Source organism: Nyctereutes procyonoides, unplaced genomic scaffold (assembly GCF_905146905.1).
Source record: "Nyctereutes procyonoides isolate TBG_1078 unplaced genomic scaffold, NYPRO_anot_genome, whole genome shotgun sequence".
Classification (NCBI taxonomy): Eukaryota; Metazoa; Chordata; class Mammalia; order Carnivora; family Canidae; genus Nyctereutes; species Nyctereutes procyonoides.
Window position 1 is genome coordinate 11,782,443 of NW_026575122.1, and position 21,896 is coordinate 11,804,338.

At 46.0% G+C, this 21,896-nt stretch overlaps 1 protein-coding gene across 1 annotated transcript; it reads right to left on the reverse strand.

Annotated features, from left to right (window-relative positions):
- Positions 1-9,112, reverse strand: LRAT (lecithin retinol acyltransferase). Its single transcript, XM_055336515.1, has 3 exons — positions 9,053-9,112; positions 7,558-8,098; positions 1-3,577 (listed from the first exon to the last, which is right to left on the reverse strand). Exons 2-3 carry the CDS (start codon positions 8,095-8,097, stop codon positions 3,425-3,427), a joined length of 693 nt encoding a protein of 230 aa, XP_055192490.1. The 5' UTR covers position 8,098; positions 9,053-9,112; the 3' UTR covers positions 1-3,424.
- Between the last annotated feature and the right edge of the window lie 12,784 nt (positions 9,113-21,896).

Consider the following 21,896-nt stretch of genomic DNA (forward strand, 5'->3'; position numbering starts at 1 on the left):
GACAGTATATAAAATTGATTTTATTTCATACACATATATACCAAGTTTAAACTAGCTGGGGTATCAGATCTAGGTTAGGTAAAATTCTCTAAACAGATCATATAAAACACAATATTGGCAGTCATCATTTCCTATACGCTTTTCATCTATAACAAGACTTTGCCATTGACATAACTGTGATATTACTAAAAAACATCTTTATAAATATTTGACAGTAATAGTAGAAATAGAGAATGAAAAAGTAGAAATATCTCTCTGAAAAACAAAATTTAAACAACAAATCTGTACTTATTTGCTTGTCCTTATGAAGAAGCATAACCAGCAGAACAAAGATCTGGACTATCCAATATACATACATCACCATATTAAGTTATATTTCAGGAACCAATTTTCTGGCAGGAAAGGATACACGACGCCTCCCTGACACCCTACCAACAGTTACTCATGAGTCAAATAGGATTTGGCTAGTCTGCTGACACTTCCTTGACATGTTTGCTCTCCACCCTCACAATTATAGGCCCTTATTTTGAGAGATTAAGGGCCATAACTAGTCTTCTAGGAGAGTCCCTTGTCCTGTCTTGCCCCATGCCCCATCCTTCCTCTGTACTTTGGGGAGTTACCTTTCTGAACTCAAACGTCCACTGCCAGTTCATAAAGTCCAAACTTCTTGATCTACACAAAACTTGCATCACTTGATCATTGCTCTCCTTTTCCAACACCTCTCATCACCCTTGCTCCACACTAACCTCTGAACCACTTTCCTCTGCCTAACTACCCCATGCAGTTTCATGCTATAGTCAACGAACTTGTGTGCTAGGCATGTTGTAGACAGTTGTCCTGCATTCGCTCATCCTGTTCCCAATGTGTAGAATGTCCTGCCTAAATCTGTCCCCCTGGAAGACATCCCGTTTTTTCCAAGTCTCAGTACACAGTCCCTATAATTTTGGCCTTCTCGGTTAAAACTAGCCAGGTCATTTTCTGTGCTTTAAATCCGCTCTGCTATGTAGTCTTAATGCTTCGATGTCAATGAGGCCACAAACTCGGAGGCCCAGGTCTCATTCTTCTTTTCATTCCTAGTACCTGCACAGTACTTGACACATTATTTCACCTCAGCCCCAGCTAGTTCTTTGGCCTTCATCTACATATGGCAACAACATAAGCAACAAAAAGCTGTGTTAGACACTGCTTATCATTTCACAAGTTAGAAGGGAAATTTAGAACTGTAAGGGATTTGCAGAATCCTAAGGATGAACCTTAGTTAATGAAGCCCAGAGACCTTCATTAGAGACACAGAAATACCTGTTTCTTCCACGACCACAATCAGGGATCTATGCTGCTTCTAACTTGCTAACTGAGCACAATAAAACAAAACTTTCCTTTGTCCTAAGTTCAACAGATTCTAGTGTTGTGGAATACTGAATAAATAAAACCTTCCTTCCAGTTTCCTCTTCCTGTAAATAGTAGAACACATCAATGTATACAGTATTAATTAGAGATCGTGAAATCACAACAGGTCAGTGTCTAGCATATAATGAGCACTCAAATGAACTAGGAATTGGATCTTACTTTAAGGATATGAAGTAGGACTAATTATGTTAATTCTAACCTTAGTACTTCCCTTAGCATTTAATAAGAGATCGTACCTTTGAACACATATTTAACAACAGGCAGTGTTTTTTGCTACCTGAAATACTGAAAACCTGCAAAAAAGGTAGTTATTTTAGGAGGACACCATATGTTTAAAAAATCAATTTATTTAAACAGGTGCTACAAAGGTAATATATAGTAAGTGAAAAACCTCTAATACAATGCAGTTCACATAGTGCTTGCTTTCACGTACACATACTTAAGATAATTTTAAGTGGTTGGAATAGGCCCAAAGAACCTTTATGCCATTTCATGTTTTGGTGTTGCCATTTCATGTTTTAACAACTTAAAACATTTAAATGATTAAACACAAAGTTCAATTACTATTAAGCTCCAACTGAATTTGTTGTAAATTAGTGGTAGCAAAACATCAGTTATGCTAAAATCTGCTCTTAAATTTCTTCTGATTGCATCACTGGGTAAATGACTCCACTCTCCCTGTATCGCTCATTAGGTGACTCATTATTTTGTGATTCCTGATAGTTCATAAAGCAATTTTAATACTGGAAATGCAAGTCTAGCTTGTGGCCTAGTTTTTATAAGTTTGGTAATTCTGCAAAAGTACATGAACGCTCGCTCTAACAGTGCAACATCTCAACTCTTGACAGGCTCAGTGTAATCAATTTTCATGCCTGGTGGTACGGAGACACTCAAAACCTACTTCTGACAGTTATTTCCTTGTGGCATCCTTCTTTTAAGAATGGAAACTATGCAATGAAATGAAGAAGTCCATTAGAAGACAAATCTGAGGACTTTAAAAAATTATACATTAGTAAGTGCTTTAAAAGGTAAACCATCCAATGATATATATGCAAGTTATACCATGGATGCAAAGGTCATAAGAAAACGGACTAAGCTTATTTTTATATTCACTTCTACAAATGCTCTCTGGTAACTATAACATAGCAATCAAGTACAAACTTAATTTGTCTCTCATCAGTCTGTGTATAGGTGGACACTTGCATATTTAATTGGCCCATACACACTCCAAGTATCCAAATTACTTCAATCCTATATCCATTTGCCTCTCAGAGTGCTCGAACGGCACCAGAGTGACACATAAAAGAAAAAAAAATTAACAAATGCCAGGCTTCTGAGTAAGTAAAGCCAAATGGAATTGTTCAGCTGATGCTATAATAGGTATTCCTGCAAGAAAATGCAGATTTCTATAGTTCTTCTAGTCAGTTTCTTTATCACTAAACTCTAACTTTGCCAACAGGATTTCAAGTAATGAAAATATTTTTGATTCATTGGGAATTATGTATAATACATGAAAAAAAAAGATTTTGAATCTTTTTTTGCCAATCATGAAACATGTTTTCATCTGAACGAGGGGAAAATCATTTAGTTTAGTTTAATGTAAGTTTTCCAATGAAACAGAATAAATTTACAATGAAGTTAGTGGTCTCATTCAGTAAGTCTTCTAATCTTCAAATTCAGGCCTGAGAAGAACAATGATTACAGGAGAAAAAAACAAACAAATAATCTCCTGTGGCCATCATCTTAGGGGCTGGTTCTCCTGTAATGATGAATGCTATCAGAAGTTGTCATGTTTCCAAGATTTGCACAGTGCTTTAAAATGGAACTGCCTGAGAAGATTCAGAAAGCCTTTGTTCTTGGGCTTACACAGTAAGCACTTTGAGTGATTCTTAATCACACTTTTATCCAGGACACAGTGTTACAGGTCACATCTTTCTCGACCGATGCTTAAACTTGTGCTCTATAAATATAAACATATTTACACACAAAATACACACACTGACACGGAGATATGAAGTTAGCCAGCCATCCATAAGAAGAATGGAATAAAAATTGCAGGAAGGGTAGTATATGATGCCAAGCCCAGACAGACTATAGATGCCAATCCCAAGACTGCTGAAGCAAGAACACTTCTCTGATCACGAATAATTATCTTCACATTCTCACAGAACTGGAAAATAAAATTGAAGAATATTAGAAAACATGGCTAAACCTGAGAAGGATCACACGTACCAACTAGTAAAGCATAATTTTCTCACCAATTTTCTGTCTAACAGAAAAACTAGTATTTCTCTGATGACTTTGGAAAGAACTGAAGATTGAATAGTTCAGTTCCTTGATTCCATTTCTCATAGTAACTGAAATGATGCTTTAGGCAACTGAGTTCATAATGGCAGCTGCCTTTGTAAATGCAGAATTTTTATAGAAAACTATAGAGAATGTAACCACATAAGAGTTATTCAGGATTAAAGGTCAAAACTATAAACTACTGTCCATAACATCTAAAATTATATAAGCAAAAGAATCTCTAATCGTGAGTGATAGAATTTAGCTTATTATTATTGGTGAATTCAATTCCTATAACCCATCATTTGAAAATCTGATGATACCAATGACAACCTTCTTCCCACGTCTCTAAATCTAAAGGCACAGAAAGTCTAATTTTTTTTGTCCTATCCCATTCCCTGAATAAATTAAATTCAATCAATTCTGTGACATAAAATTGGCTGCCGGGGATAAAGATAAATTAAATATGATCCGTACCCCTGAGGAAGGCATGCTTCTAACGTGTGAAATTGTTTCTCTTTAAAAACTAATTTTACTCAGTACTGACGGCTTATGTTTGAGTTCTGGCTCACCGCTTATTAGCTCGAGTAAATCTCATGCAAATCACTTAACTTGTCCAGACTACCCTCTTCTCTTCCATGGGAATAAGAAGGTTGTTGGGGGGATCCCTGGGTGGGCTCAGCGGTTTGGCACCTGACTTTGGCCCAGGGCGCGATCCTGGAGTCCCGGGATCGAGTCCCGCATCGGGCTCCTGGCATGGAGCCTGCTTCTCCTTCTGCCTGTCTCTCTCTGTCTCTATCATAAATAAATAAATAAATCTTTAAAAAAAAAAAAAAAAGAAGAAGAAGGTTGTTGGGAGGATCGAGTGAAATCTTTAAACGTACTCTGTATTCTTCTACATGCTGCATAAATGTAAGGCATTACAATGACTATTATTACTGCTACATCTGTTGATAATCATCTCTACCTATTCACTGTCAGGGCAAAATTTAGCAATGAACGGCTTTGTTTTTAATATAGGACTTTTGCTACTCCTACTAGTTTTAAGCTCCTTTTCTAGACATGACATTGTATACGCTTTGATGGTCTCCTACAGTGGCCTATACGGTCCTGGACACCTCAGTTTCTAAGTGCACATAGTATATAAGACCAATATATTTTAATGCACTATCTTGACCGTGAGGTTGTCTCTACCCAAACTTTTGTAAAATTTCTAGACAAACAAAAAGCTTCCTGTTAGTTATCCAGATGTTGTTTTTCTTACATATCAATCAGATGATTTGTCCCTTTTTACTAAACAACAACACTGAGTCCTAAACATAACATCTTAAAGTAGTGAAGATCAAACTAAATTGAGTTTTCAGGATAATGAGAAAAGGTGCTCGGCAAATAATGGGAAGTTATACATTCAGGTAAATGAGTAAGCTGTCTTCGTACAATTGTGCTTATTTTGTCTTTTTCCCCAATAATTGTTAATTAAGGAAAACAGAGAATCATTGTGGAATCCCTTCCCCAAAAGATTTTCTCAAGGAGCATCTTATTTCTACTGTTCTGTTCTTGTTCAGTGGGCCATTATTAGCCCAGGAGGCATCTCCAGTGATGCTCAACAGGAGGGAATGTCCTGCATTTCTAGAAGGTGTTAAGATGCCTGTAGGGGCACCTTTTGAGCACTGAAACCCCCCAAATTAAAAGGGATGTTTGCATTCCTCTTTTGGCAATGAAAAGCAGTACCCGCAACTATAACAAAAACAAAGAGTTGAAAAAAAGCATAAGGCAGAGTAATAGTAATTAAAGGTCTTTATAGTTTACAAAACACTGAAATTGTTAACAGTAATATAAAGCGCCCTTAATTTTATGATTCCTAAACTTGTTAAAAAGAGCTTCACGCTACAAAAAAAAAGCAAAATGTTTTCTTCCCACTAATTTTCAAATTAGTTGTAGGGCTCTCAAGAGGGAAAGTGCTCTTCAGAGTGTTTATAAACTCGAATTTAAGTAAGGTTGCAACTCTCAGTGTTAGGTTTACCATAGTATACACAGATGGAGAACTAAACAATCAGACCCCAATTCAAGTCATTCCTTACATCTCTGAAAAGTAGGAATCAGCCCTCCTCCAGTATTAATGACCTACTTCTCTGAAGGCATGTTCAAAAAAACAGTTCTTAGAATTGGAAAATTTGGGATGGGGATTTTTTTTTTTCCCCGAGAAATCTACTCTGGCCAAATTGTTTGTTACATCATTCAAAGTGAAGACAAAAAACTCAGTTTCACAAGAGGTGCTAGGCAGCAACAGCAATTTAAAACACTTCTCTCCTTCTGTAAAACCTTACAAAGTTTCCAAAGATGAAAAACTACTCCAGCTAGTTATTTATGCAGATTAACTATTTTACTACCTCAAGGAAAGCACTCGTACGGTTTTGTTTTGGTTTTGGTCAAAATATAGAATACGGTGCCATCTGTGTTCCATGAAAGAGTAACTCCTAATTAGGGATAGAAATACTGTTTTTCCTTAGAGAAATCATTTGCTTGGTTCCTAAATAAATCTGACGTGCTTCCTTTTTGTATACTTTTGGAGCTAGTGTTTGTAAATGTAGTGAAGTTCATTTCCAATCAGGCCTGGACTGGGGCTGTGATTCTTAAATCACTGCACACTGATCTAACTATATTTTTATTTTACTTAGAAAAGAATTCCAAGATTGAGTCTGTTGTGGCTCTATAAATAATCTATAAGGAGTTCCATATACCGATGTGTAAAAAGCAAGGTACTTGTATGCTCTGCCACAGAGGAGACAAAGATTTTCCCATATGGGTCAAAAATTTAATCAAGATGTGGAGCAATAAAACGTTGGTGGCATGGACTCATTCTTTTGGTCCGAAAAATATCTAAGGGCTAAAACATGAAGCTTATTAGGTGATGGCCCAGGTTTCAATTGAGAGTAAACATTAACAATAACCTCTTTAACAACTACAGGGAAGGTTGAGAAAGCTAAATGCAAATGAAGTTGCAGGCTTAAAAAGTTGCCTATCTTTAAATGAGCAGGTTTCAAAAGGAAATTAAAAAAAAAAAATCCATTCCCTCCCCCCCCTTTGGATTTGGGGCTAACTTTAATCATCTTTAATGCTAATACTGTTTTTTTTTTTAAGGGCCCATAAAAATTACAACATTGAATGGATCTTCCTGAAAATCAATTGTTCTGATCTCTGAGGAACCCATAAACAATCTAACCCACCTTTAGAGCTAATGGTTACAGGATGCCTAACAATGAGGAAGTCTAGATGGGGATTAAAGCCTGCAAGGAAAGAATTCAGAGTATCAAGGAAATGACTTCTCCGAAGCCAGAAGGGATCTACCAGGGAGGTCTTTGTACTGGGAATTTTGATAGGTTTCAAGTAAGCAAAGGGAATCCAGGCCACAGCTAACAGACGGAGAAACCTGCCTGATTCCTTAATTTTTAAGGCACAGCAATTTGTACACAAGGTCAGAGATAAAATACAAACTCTGAGCGCCTTTCTTCCAGTTGCAATTCTTGGGAAAATCTGCAAGCACCCAGCGACAGAGCTTCTCTAGACCCCCGTTACCCCCACCTGCTCTTTAGTCGTTTCGACTACCGGGTGCACACCCTGAGGGCCTCGGCAGCAGTAACTGGGTAGATTTGCAATCGCTGGCAGCGGTGCTGCATCGCCACACTCCTGACCGTGCATTTCGAGGTTACCTTGCAGGGGACAACCACGCCTTTTATTTACTTAGCCTCTTTTAGGAACACCAGAGAGCTCGCTACTTGTTCCAGGGCTCAATCCCTGATTCCAGAGTATATGGAAAAAGGCTAGGGACGGGGAAGGCGAGTCCCCGGCGAGTCTCACGTGTACCTTGTCGGCCTGGGGGCTGACCGGGGTGCCGAACCTGCAGTAGGTCACGAAGTGCTCGCAGTTATTCCACAGGAGGCTGTAGGAGGTCATGCCCAGCAGCTTCTCGGCCCTCTGCGCCACCTCTTCGTTGAGCAGCGCCTTCTTCTTGAGGGACTGGTCCAGGTGATTGACCAGGATGTCGGCTCCGTAGGCGAAGTCCTCCACGGTGTCCACGCGGATGCTCGCTACCCTGCCAATGACGCCCAGGATGAGACGCTTGTTGGACACCACCTTCTGGGTGAGCCCCGTGTCGTCGGTCAGGGCCAACAGGATGTCGGGCATCATGTGCGCCACTCGGTTGTCGCCCAGGTAGATGCCGTAGTGGGTCAGGTGCGTCCGGGGCACTTCCAGCACGTCGCCGCGGAGGAAGGAGCTGGTATCGTAGAAGCCGCGCCTCGCCTGGTCTTCGCCCGCGGTGCCCGCACTGAAGAGCCGGAGGTTGGAGAGGAGCAGCAGCTTCTCCAGCAACAGGGACAGCGCCTCCAGCATGGGGTTCTTCATCCTGCGGGGGACAGCGAGAGTCGGGGGCACGGCCGCCGCTCGCGCGCGGGGACCTCACCTGCAGGCGGGCGGCCCGGGGCCCGGGGGCGGGGGCGCCGAGGGAAGGGGGGAAGCCTGGACACTGGTCTGGGCGCCCCGCACCGGGAGCGCAGAGGACGGCGGCCGGGGGGGGGGCAGCACCGAGGGAAGGGGGGAAGCCTGGACACTGGTCTGGGCGCCCCGCACCGGGAGCGCGGAGGACGGGGGCCCGGAGGGGCAGCACCGAGGGAAGGGGGGAAGCCTGGACACTGGTCTGGGCGCCCCGCACCGGGAGCGCAGAGGACGGCGGCCGGGGGGGGGGCAGCACCGAGGGAAGGGGGGAAGCCTGGACACTGGTCTGGGCGCCCCGCACCGGGAGCGCAGAGGACGGCGGCCGGGGGGGGGGCAGCACCGAGGGAAGGGGGGAAGCCTGGACACTGGTCTGGGCGCCCCGCACCGGGAGCGCGGAGGATGGCGGCCCGGAGGGGCAGCACCGAGGGAAGGGGGGAAGCCTGGACACTGGTCTGGGCGCCCCGCACCGGGAGCGCAGAGGACGGGGGCCCGGGGCCCCGGGGCACCGAGGGAAGGGGGAAGCCTGGACACTGGTCTGGGCGCCCCGCACCGGGAGCGCAGAGGACGGGGGCCCGGGGCCCCGGGGGCACCGAGGGAAGGGGGAAGCCTGGACACTGGTCTGGGCGCCCCGCACCGGGAGCGCAGAGGATGGCGGCCCGGGGGGGCAGCACCGAGGGAAGGGGGGGAAGCCCGGACACTGGTCTGGGCGCCCCGCACCGGGAGCGCAGAGGACGGGGGCCCGGGGCCCCGGGGGCACCGAGGGAAGGGGGGAAGCCTGGACACTGGTCTGGGCGCCCCGCACCGGGAGCGGGGAGGACGGGGCCGGGGGGCGGGCGCGGCGCGCGGCGGCGGCGGCGGAACGCACCTGGGGCCGGGCCGGGGCGCAGGGCCGCGCGGAGCTGGGCGACCGGGCGGCCTCGGGGGCCTTTTAGCGCAGCCGGGGGGCGGGGCCGAGGCCGTCACGGCCGCGGCGGCAGCGCTGATTGGGCGCCCGCGGCGAGCGCTGCTCCCCCGCGGGGCGCGCGGGCCCGGAGCCCCGGAGCCCGGGGGGACGCCGCTGCCCTCGGCCGCTCGCCCGCGAAGGCCTCCCACCCTGCGGGCGGCCGCACGGAAGCCCCCGCACCTGTCCGGACGGGGGCGCCTTCTGGGCAGCGTGGGAGTCCCCGGGGGCCAGTCCCGGGCCGCACCACCTCCCCCCGAAGGCCGGGTACCCAGGGCTTTCCAGAGTGTTTGCATTTACTCTGCGAGGCGCGCGCACCTCCAAGGCCCGCGCCCGCCTTCGCGGATTCCCCGGGGACCTAGGCCCCCGTCCTCCCCGCTCCCGTGCGGCCGCGCGCCGTCCTCCCCTGGACTTGCCCCGAGGCCCGGGGCTGCCAGGCGCCCCGCGCGTCCCCGTGTCCCCGTGTCCCGCTCCCGCGACTGGACCCGCGGCGCCTCTGCGCTCGGGCGCGCCAGTGACCGTTGAGCGCGCGCGGCTCCCAACGGTCGTTTGAAAACTGGCGAAGCCCCCAACGACCGCCTGGAAAAGCCGGATTAACGCCGTTTATTCCCCGAGCTTCGGGGTCAGAGGGACGAGCGGGGCTTCACGCTCCCAGACTCTGCCACTTGCAAAGCGCCGCCGCCCGGAGGTGGCCGCGGTGCCCGGGCGCCGCCGAGCGAGCTGCAGCAGGTCCCGCCCCGCTCGGCACGCGGCGTCCCGACCCCGCGCGGGGTTCGGGGCTGACGCAGGATGTAAATGCTTAAACTCCGCAGACAAAGACCACAATGGGGAGCCCCGGGTGGCTCCACAAAGCTGCCCAATTCGGAGCTAATAGGTCTCCTCGGAAAGCAGCTTCTCCGCCCGCCCGGGGGAGGAGGCTGACTGTGCATGATGGATGAAGGGCCATTCATCTTACCTGGGGGATGAAGGGGACCCTGGAGACCGGGGGGGAGGCTGCCTGCCAGTTCTCCTCGGACGCCAGCCCTTCGCTCCCACCCCGGGTCCGCCATCCGCCCCAGTCCCCCCGCTTGCCCGTGACTATTGTTCATTTCACAAACGATCCCGAATCGCACCACAGTCCCGGCGAAGACAAGAAGACTCCCGTCTCCCGCAAACGAATCGAAAGCAGAGGATGGAGGAGGGGGGGGGGCAGGCGGCGCATTGGCAATTATAAATAGTTTATTTCCCCAAATTTAAAGCGCAGAGCCGCGGAGTCGCTGCTGTTAACCCAGCAGCCCCGCCCATGAGCGTTTGTAAACTTCGGGCCGCGGGAGAGAAAACCCGGGGAGTCGGCGGAAACGTTTAAAAGCGCGATCCAGGGGGTCCCTGGGCGGCTCAGCGGTTTGGCGCCTGCCTTCGGCCCAGGGCGCGATCCTGGAGGCCCGGGATCGAGACCCGCGTCGGGCTCCCGGTGCATGGAGCCTGCTTCTCCCTCTGCCTGGGTCTCTGCCTCTCTATGTCTATCATGAATGAATGAATGAATGAATGAATGAATGAATGAATGAATGCAAGCGCGATCCAGACCTCCGCGCACACGTGAAACCGCAGACCCGGCGTCCGGCCCTACGGCTCCGGCCACGCGAGCCCGGCACAGTCCTCCCGCGGCGTAGACGCCGGGGCCCCCCGGGTCGGGAGCCAAACGGCTCGGGGAGATCAGAGAGGACCTAGTAATTAGCGATTTCCGTCTCCGGTGGTCGCCCATTCGGCTTATTAACGCCTACGACCGTCTCCCTCCTCCCCCCCGCCCGGGGGCACTGGCGGAGACCAAAGCAAGGAGAGCACGGGGCCCCCGCGGCGCGCCAGCACCCCGGGGCGCTGGGCCCGGCCGCGAGAGCCGCACCCCACGCGGGGTCCCGCGCGCCCCGCCCCGCCCCGCCCCGCCTGCGGAAATCCGGCCTCGGGGAACCCAGACGAGGCTGGAGGACGTTGTGTTTGAAGTCTGTCTCCTCAAACCTTCGGCGGGGAGTGGCTAGGGACGATTGGCTGCTTCTCAATTAGAAAAAAAAAAAAAAAAGGGAAATTTGCTGCGTCCTCGAATGAGCTCTTGTGGGCCCAACCGATTCGCCCTGGCGCGGAAACCCTACCTGACAAAGGGGCGCTCAGCGCTCTCGGAGCCGCCCGGAGCTCCCGTTGCCCCCTCCGGGCACACTCCCTAAAGGGTTACACGCTAGCAGGCACACGCACACTAATACTTTCCCGTCTGCATCAATTTTAGCTAAACTGGGGGGGGGGGGTGTTAGATGGCCCCGGAGAAATCTAACATTAGAAATCTCTCCTTCAAAAAAAAAAAAAAAAAAAAGAAAGAAAGAAAGAAAGAAAGAAAGAAAGCTCTCCTTCCTACACCAGAAACCATTCAGAATGAGGAGAATCCTCATGGGTTGCCAGAAAGATCTCTTGTTTTCCAGACTGTATGAAAGTCAGCCGTCTTCAACAAACCTCCCTGTGCAAATGCCTCAGAGGCACACAAATGGGTGGCCAGGTGTGGCCTGGGGATCCTAAAAGAGCTGAGGCTTTCCAGGGCAACACCCAGACTTCCCTGAAAGGTCCCGGGACTCGCACCCAGGTCACCTCTTCCCTTACCCCTACCCTCCCATCCCACAGTGACAGCATCCCCACCTGCTGTTCTCCAGTCTGGGTCCATTTCTCCCAGCTGCACAGGGTTTCTGTGCAGAGGAGGCTGAAACTGGGGCGCAGAGAGCCCGCCTAACTTCTGGGCTTCATCTTGAGCTCATCATGGGTCCCAGGAGAAAGAGGGCCTGCTCCCAGAGACGAGGTGCAGCATCCAGCAGAAATCTGGAAAATCGAACAAGTTTTCTACCGGCATACTTCTTGCCTCTGGAGCCTCCTTGTTCCTCAGTGAAGTCTTCAGAGTGGAGGATATGATCACAAGATTGTGTGCTTCCATAGTTAGGCTCTGAACAAAGCTTTTTCTCACTTAACCCTCATTGCCCTGTGACTTGTCATTTCCCCTTTTACACAGGAAGAAGTTGAGGCTTATAGTTTCGCCTCCATCACTGTGTTGGTGTGGATCAGGACTCAACCACTGGTTTCTCTGCCCCCAGGTCCATCACCCCTGGGAAAGGACTGACCTTCCATCAGTCCACCCACCTGTCACCCGTTCATTTATTAAATACCGCTATATGTCAGCTGCTGTGCTTGTCCTGGAAGTTCCATGAAATGCCTAACCCTCAACTTAGATCCCCCGCCTGTTCTTTTTCACTTAAGACTTCATTTCCCTGCTTCTCTAGTGCCATGGGAGTCTAATTTTTAGCGTCAGTTATCTTCCTGCAAAGGCCAGGAAGGTCTGATTAAGATGCTGGTTAGTAGCATTCCCTCCCCAGGAAGGCCCCAGCACTCGGTGGCCTTGTGGTCCCACACCCTCCTTAGACCTCTGTGCTCGGTGTCTTGCCCCAGGGCACAGGCTCAGAAGCAGAACCTAGGTTTTCCCAGACTTCTTACCTCTTAAATCTTCTTTCCTTCTGGCTCCTAAGCCTGATAAATTTGGTTTTCTAAACTTTGTGTTTTAAAATTAATTGCCCTCCTTTAGGGTTATTTTGTCATTCTTAGATTTTTAAGATTATTAAACTTGGGAGCACATAAATCATGATAATCTTTTTAAAAAATATTTTTTAATTTATTCATGAGAGACACAGAGAGAGAGAGAGGCAGAGACATAGATAGAGGGAGAAGCAGGCTCCATGCAGGGAGCCCGACATGGGACTGGATCCTGGGTCTGCAGGATCACACCCTGGGCTGAAGGCAGTGCTAAACCGATAAGCCACCTGGGCCGCCCACTTTTTTTTTTTTTTTAAGATTTTATTTATTTATTCATGAGAGACAGAGGGAGAGAGAGGCAGACACACAGGCAGAGGGAGAAGCAGGTGCCCCACAAGGGGCCTGATGTGGGACTCGATCCCGGAACCCGGGACCACTCCCTGAGCCGAAGGCAGCCGCTCAGGCCTCGCAAATCATAATCTTAACACGTGTTTTTCTTCTGAGCCATCCTCCTGCCTTTGGTTCATTTACATATGTTCAGGTCTGGCTCCCTGGACACACAGGGCCCCTAACTGGCTAATTCTAAGGGAGTGGGGAGACGAAAGGCTTTGTGCACTTTCCCCTGGGGGCGGAGGAGAAAGAGCAGGTACCTTTCCCTGGAGCCTCCAAGATCGCTGCTACCTAGAGTGTTAGGAATCAATTACCTGCTGAGAGGAAGGCTTCCTTCCCCAGCTTCCTTCCTGGTTGGCTAGCACCTTGTTATGGGGGCCCCAGTCCTGCTTATTGTCTTTAGGAAGATTAAAGACTGCAGTTTCAGCCAGACAGGATTTAGGGTTTTTCTTGTTGTTGTTTTGTTTGTTTCTTTTGCGAACCATAAAATAAGAACATTGAGCAAAAACAATGTACGTTTAATATGAAGATTCATGACCACAAATATTGCTTCATGTAAATGAACCACATGTTGAGGCATCTGTGACATAGAGGATGGAGGCAAAAGTCCCGAGTTTAAGGCCTTGTGGTACCATTTACAGCTACATGAACTCAGACGAGTCACTTTGTCACCTCTGAGCCTCAATGTCATCTTTCTAAAATGAGAATGATATTTCAAAGGGATGCTTGGGAGATTAAATACAATCAAATCTGCAGTGCACACAGAGGATATGCTTTTACTCATAGACCCCTCCTGATGGCTGGGCCCAGAGCCACAAGGGTGAGCGGAAAGTAGGCACGGACGTGTTCTGGCGTTGAGTGCCACCCCAGAGGGCCAGTCAGCAGACAGCGGGCATGGGGAGGATCACACAGGAGATTCAGAAGCTTCCCTAGAGCTCTGCCCTGCAGCTGCTCACCACCAATGAAGTTGTTTATAATTCATAAAAATGGAGGTAAAGGCCAGTCTTTTGTTTGAAGATGCCTCTCAAAACATACAAAACCCCCAAATGGGGACGCTTGGGTGGCTCAGTGGTTGAGCAACTGCCTTCAGCTCAGGGCGTGATCCCAGGGTCCTGGGATCGAGTCCCATGTCAGGCTTCCTGCATGGAGCCTGTTTCTCCCTCTGCCTCTCTCTCTCTCTCTCTGTGTGTCTCTCATGAATACATAAATTATTTTTTAAACCCCCCCAAATGTCTATGTTTGAAATGATACATTGACATAATACCAAGGAAGACTGCAAATGTTGAGATGCCCCATGACAGGGAAAGCACATTTCATTTCAAAACACCAATGATAAATGGCAAGCCGCGTGACGTCTCACTAACTTCATCTTGCTTCCTTTCGATTTCAACTTAGCATTGTGAGGCTATAGTAAATATGAACATTCGGTGGCCCAGATTTGTTTAAAAAAGCAAATACATCAGACAGCAATTCGGCAGTGTGGCAGGATACAAAATCAATGCCCAGAAGTCAGTGGCATTTCTATACACTAACAATGAGACTGAAGAAAGAGAAATTAAGGAGTCAATCCCATTTACAATTGCACCCAAAGGCATAAGATACCTAGGAATACACCTAACCAAAGAGGTAAAGGATCTATACCCTAAAAACTATAGAACACTTCTGAAAGAAATTGAGGAAGACACAAAGAGATGGAAAAATATTTCATGTCCATGAATTGGAAGAATTAATATTGTGAAAATGTCAATGTTACCCAGGGCAATCTACACGTTTAATGCAATCCCTATCCAAATACCATGGACTTTCTTCAGAGAGTTGGAACAAATCATCTTAAGATTTGTGTGGAATCAGAAAAGACCCCGAATAGCCAGGGGAATATTAAAAAAGAAAACCATAGCTGGGGGCATCAAAATGCCAGATTTCAGGTTGTACTACAAAGCTGTGGTCATCAAGACAGTGTGGTACTGGCACAAAAACAGACACATAGATCAATGGAACAGAATAGAGAATCCAGCAGTGGACCCTGAACTTTATGGTCAACTAATATTCGACAAAGCAGGAAAGACGATCCACTGCAAAAAAGACAGTCTCTTCAATAAATGGTGCTGGGAAAATTGGACATCCACATGCAGAAGAATGAAACTAGGCCATTCTCTTACACCATACGCAAAGATAATCTCAAAATGGATGAAAGATCTAAATGTGAGACAAGATTCCATCAAAATTCTAGAGAACATAGGCAACGCCCTTTTTGAACTTGGCCACAGTAACTTCTTGCAAGATACATCCATGAAGGCAAAAGAAACAAAAGCAAAAATGAACTATTGGAACTTCATCAAGATAAGAAGCTTCTGCACAGCAAAGGATACAGTCAGCAAAACTAAAAGACAACCTACAGGATGGGAGAAGGTATTTGCAAATGACCTATCAGATAAAGGTCCAGTATCCAAGATCTATAAAGAACTTATTAAACTCAACAGCAAAGAAACAAACAATCCAATCATGAAATGGGCAAAGGACATGAAGAGAAATCTCACAGAGGAAGACATAGACATGGCCAACATGCACATGAGAAAATGCTCTGCATCACTTGCCATCAGGGAAATACAAATCAAAACCACAATGAGATACCACCTCACACCAGTGAGAATGGGGAAAATTAACAAGGCAGGAAACCACAAATGTTGGAGAGGATGCGGAGAAAAGGGAACCCTCCTGCACTGTTGGTGGGAATGTGACCTGGTGCAGCCCCTCTGGAAAACTGTGTGGAGGTTCCTCAAAGAGTTAAAAATAGACCTGCCCTACGACCCAGCAATTGCACTGCTGGGGATTTACCCCAAAGATACAGATGCAGTGAACGACTGAGACACCTGCACCCCAATGTTTATAGCCGCAATGTCCACAATAGCCAAACCGTGAAAGGAGCCTCGGTGTCCATCAAAAGATGAATGGATAAAGAAGCTGTGGTCTATGTATACAGTGGAATATTCCTCAGCCATTAGAAACGACAAATACCCACTATTTGCTTCGACGTGGAGGGACCTGGAGGGTATTGTGCTGAGTGAAATAAGTCAATCAGAAAAGGACAAACATTATATGGTCTCATTCATTTGGGGAATATAAAAATTAGTGAAAGGGAATAAAGGGAAAGGAGAGAAAATGTGTGAAAATATCAGTGAGGGTGACAAAACATGAGAGACACCTAACTCTGGGAAATGAACAATGGGTGATGGAAGGGGAAGTGGGTGGGGGATTGGGGTGACTGGGTGATGGGCACTGAGGGGGGCACTTGGGATGAGCACTGGGTGTTATTCTATATGTTGGCAAATTGAACTCCAATAAAAATTTTTAAAAAATAAAATAAATAAATAAAAATAAAAATAAAAAAGCAAATACAATAGCCTTTGGCTGCATATTTGAAAGGCAATACACCTCCACTGTATGCATATACAAAATAAACGGAGAAATGAGGTACTGTCATCAACCCAACAGGACAGTATTGGCAATCAGCAGCAATGCTAACAACTAGGAACACTGATAAATGCCATGTTATTAATATTTCAAAAATTCTTTGTAAATGCACAGACATTCGAAGGATATAATGACGGGTAACTGCTGAATTTTCCTAATATCAGGTTTAGCTTTAGATCCTCCTAGCTGATGGTGTGTGAGATCTCAGAGACTCCTGCGGCCTAGAAGACCTCATGTGTAAAGCTTCTTGAGCTGGATTAGAATGACATACTCTCTAAACCCTCCAAGGTGGAGGTGTGAATAGCCCTGGAGTTTATGAAAATCAGATTATTCAGGCCTGGCAGAGAGTCTTAGCTGTTGTTCTGGTGAATTTTCACAGAGAGTAATTACCAGAAAAAGAAGATAAATCACTGTCCAGTCTTAGAAAATCTAAATAGGATTCACAATAACTGCTTTAAACAATGCAGTGCCTCACTGAATTAAAAAAAAAAAAAAGGTGAGAGAAATCAGTCACACTCCAGTGAAACAGTAATTCCGTAAGAAGGGCAGGAGAGACGGGGCAAAAGTTTGGTAGCAGTTGGTGCTGGCAATCAATCAGTGGCTCCTTTGATTACATATGTTTGATCATATAGAAACTTTTATTATTTTTTCATTTAAATTCAATTAGCCAACTTACAGTGATCATATAGAAACTTTAAATGGTATAAACACCCTGTTTCATAAATAATTTGTAGCAATATCTATTATTGATATGTTCTTGAAGAGAAATTATTATCTCTTTGATATCTAAACTGAATTTGAAGGGAAGTAATAAGTATATCATTTTGGTAGTTTTGTAATTACGTTTACTCTTAACCCACCCCATGTTAAAACAAAATTCAGCGTGGTTCAGCTAAAGCTGACTCATACCTAAACAGCTCAAGCACCTATGAAAAGGGGAAATTTGATTTTAAATTGTCTCGAGTTTCTTAACTGGAAAAAGTCCACGTGGACAGATCTCTCTTTAAGAACTAGGCTGCTTGTGTTCTCTACAGGCACAAACCTTCCTGTTTGAATTAAGTTCACTTATTTTTATCCTGGTTGCCCTCTACAGTGACTTCCCATTAAGTTGAATTACTTGCATTCTATTTTTGCCCATTCTCTACATGGAATGCATATGAATAGGGGGGTCCTGGCTGGCTTAGTCAGTAGAGCTGTGACTCTCCATCTCTGGGTTGTGAGTTCAAGCCTTATGTTGAGTGCGGAGATTACTTAGAAAAAAGCATGTAAGTGGAGCTGACCTTGGATCACACAGAGTTAACACAGAAAATAAATTCAATAACTTTTTCTTTAAAGATGAATTAAAAATCTGTGTAATTGTTTTCATCCACTAGAAGTTGAAATCAGAAATCACTGTAACTTTAATGTTCAATTAGTTTAATTTTCAAAAAGAATAAAACAGGATATTTGCCCTTTGGTCAAAACTATTTCATGTGTTAACAGTTACATATATTACATTTTTTCTTTCTTCTTCTTCTTTTTTTTTTTTTATTTATGATAGTCACAGAGAGAGAGAGAGAGAGGCAGAGACACAGGAAGAAGGAGAAGCAGGCTCCATGCACCGGGAGCCCGATGTGGGATTCGATCCCGGATCTCCAGGATTGCGCCCTGGGCCAAAGGCAGGTGCCAAACCACTGCACCACCCAGGGATCCCTATTACATTTTTTCTTTTCCAATCTGTCATTCTTTTATCTCTCTTACTTAATTCTAGAAGATGCTAGTCTTAAAGGGAGGGTTCAGATATTTTTCTGTGATATCTTCTAAGGGCACCATCCCCACTGGCTCTAATCTTTGTGGATCAGATGGCATCCAGAAAATCAGAATCCTAAATGCATTCTGGAATCTGGGAATGCAGGCTTACAGTCAGCATGAGAATGGCCCATGAGATCACTTGTCTCTTTTACTAGTGACCTGCCTCCCACAGAAGAGTAAGTAACCAAACCAGCCATGCTGTGAAGCTCAGGGTGCCAGGCCAGAGTCAGCAGGCCATACCAATGGGGAAGCTATTATAGGGTGATGTTGGTGCCAGGCCCAAAGGCCCGAATTTAGACATCCTTGACGTTGGTAGTAGATTTCCTACATTCAGCCCAGTATCACCCAAAATATTGTCACAACCTACTTTGTGATCCTAAGTAAATTGGTTCCACTCTTCATGTCCTATTAGTCCATCTACAGTAGGTGTGACAGTATCCATTACCTTCCTGCTGAAGACTCTCATCATCTCTTCAGCTCCTGAACTTTCTGGAATTCAATCGAGCAACAGCTAGAGACAGTCATCCTGCGTGCCTCACTGCCAAGTCAAATACAAGATGACGGTCTGAATTCTCTGTTTTCCTTAAACAATGGCTCTTCCAGCCTTTATTTTTACTTTAGATGAAAGGGACCAGATTTTCTTATACAGTGCCAACCCCCACTCCCCCATCTGAGTTTTGCTTCACTTGGTTTTGGTTATTTCTGGTTAACCACAGTCTGGAAGCAGATGGCCCTCCTTCTGACATATCCTCAGAAGGTTAATAGTAGCCTAATGCTACTATACAAAGCCTACGTCATTCACCTCACTGCATCTCATCGTGTAGGCACGATCATCTCACATCATCACAAGAAGGGGGAGTACAGTACAGTAGGAAATTCTGAGAGACACCACATTCACGTAACTTTTGTTAGTTTCTTGTTGCTATAATTGGTCTATGATTAGTAATTAAGGTTAATCTCTTACCATGCCTAATTTATAAATTAAACTTTAACAGTCTATAGACTGCCCATAGCACTCATAGAAATTTGCAAGAGTCAGCGAGGATCCATAGGGTAGTAGGAAATTCTAGAAACGGGGATGGGAGAGTTCTAATCTCTAGTCCACTTCAACAAATGTGATGGATCTCCAGGTGAATCTCAGGTTCTGTGTGGGCGCCCAGAAATACAACAAGAAATGCGATTCACTCCCCTTCCTAATGAAACATGGAGTCATTAGGTAGAGAGGAGACAGACCCAAATAAAATTTCCATAATTCAGTGTGATGAGCTGAACAGCGGCAGGCACTAAAGGTGTTGCCATACTTCTGAGGGAGCAATCATTTTTTAACTGAGGCAAGAAAAGTGAGGGAAGGGGTGGCACCTAAGTACCCCGAGAAGTCAGAGTTTGCCAGGCACACAGGTGGACAGAACTGGTGCCAAGGGGCCAGGCAAGGGCACAGCATGAATAAAGGCAGGATTTTAAAAAAGCGTTTGGTGTAGTTTGCAGCATACAAGGTGGATGTGTCTCTGAGTAGAGGTGAGAGCTCCAGCTGGCAGCCTGTGGGGGCCGTTTGGAAGGCCTCCCATGCCCTGCAGGGACTTCAGGCTCTACTGAGGAGGCAGCAGAGAGCCATCGCAGGCTTCCAGGGAGGTGAACCGTGTGCTCCAAGGTGACTCTGAAAGCAGGGTGGTGAATGGATTGAGGGGAGAAGGGAGAAAAACTGGAAGCAGAGACCAGCTGGAAGGCCATGCAGCCAGGCAGGTGAGAGAGCTAGAATAAGGTGGGGGTCGGGGGGGATGAGATGGAGGGGCAAAGCTTCTTCTGGAGACAAAGGAATAAGGTGGGTCCGGCATGATTCTGCAGTTCCCTTACTGGGGCAACTGGGCCAACAGTAAGAGGAGGAGGACGGGAGGCATAGGTAGAGGTTTATGGGAGGAAAAATGAGTTTAGTCTTTAAAAAGGATTTTTTTTATTTGAGAGAGAGAATGCAGAGTGTGAGAGAGTGCATGAGGGGGGGAGGAGCAGAGGCAGAGGGAGAAACAGACTCCCCACTGAGCAGGGAGCCTGATGCAGGACTTGATGCCAGGGCCCCAGGATCATGACCTAAGCCGGAGGCAGATGCCTAACCGACTGAGCCACCCAGGTGCCCCATGAGTTTAATTTCTGATATATTTTCTTTCTGTTAAGGATTCGCCATATGTTTACAACAATCTGAATTTCAGCATAATGTAGGTTGTTGGCTTAGACAAGAAGCACCGCTGAAGATGTGAGTTGTTTTTAGCAGCTCTACAATCCCTTCCTTTAACCAATGACCAAAGTTTAGAATGACTTCACGGGCTTCGGATAATTCAAATGATGGATTGAAAAACAGCAGAACTACAGGGACGCCTGGGTGGCTCAGTGGTTGAGTGCCTTCGGTTCAGGGCGTGATCCCAGGGTCCTGGGATCGAGACAGGGAGCCTGCTTCTCCCTCTGCCTGTGTCTCTGCCTCTCTTTCTGTGTCTCTCATGAATGAATAAATAAAATCTTAAAAGACAGCAGAACTACAGAGAAGCTGAATTTAGGATAATTTATGTACTTCTAGCCTTCTAAAATAGATGGAATAAGATCATTTCTGTGGTTTCTCGTGTTTGAGACATTAACCATGTGATGTGGTGAGAAATATGGAAGAGATATAAAAGCTATAAAGTACATCCACTATTACAAATTTCATTTCAGGCAAGTCTTACTGGGAATGTTTTTCCCACGTTAGATACCTAAGAATTGCTTCGCAGAGCCTCCCATCAAGAGCCTCCAACTGAACAGGTCTGAGGTGGAGGCAGGAATCTTCATTCTAACAAGCACTCCAGGTGATCTTCAGGCAAGTGGCCCTCACACCTTGAGAACCACCTTTACTGAAGATCTTCTGTTTTATAATTCTGCTAAACCCAGGTCATTGACAAAAGGTAATGGCGCTGAGCGAAATTCATAATGGAGTCTTCATGGTAAAGTAACTCCTACATATATACCTGAGAACTTACGAGAAGCTTCCACTACTACACAAGGTTTTGTAACAATACTTTTATCAAAAATCACATAGCTACCACTAGTTGTCAATTATCATTAAGAAGATCTAAATATAGCAAAGTTTCAAAGTGATAGGCAAATTTTAAGACTAAATGATACACTGGAGTGAGCTCAAGTTACTGACTTTAGTTCCTTCTTAGGACGATCCAGGCATATTTCAACCCAGTTCCATTGTACGTGGGTGGCTTCAGCTGGTTCTGGACAATGATAACACAGAGTAACTTTCTTTACCTCAAATAATGTCTTTCCTTAATCTGTAGAATACTGAATATTCTTTAGCTTCAAGATTAAATCATATATGAACGGTTTTCTTGAATCTTGAGACACAAGTTTTCTAAGCAACATTTATAATGAAGATAACTGTTTTGCACCAAGTTCTCCAAAGAGACTTCCCTCCTATTTTCTTCCTCATTCAGAAGGGAAAGTTCTGTGGTATTAGTTCATATGTTATGTTTGTTGTTCTTTTTTTCTTACGTTATGTTTTATAGAATGGTGTTGATGCAGGCTAACGTCAACCCGTGGAAAAGACACAAAAGGG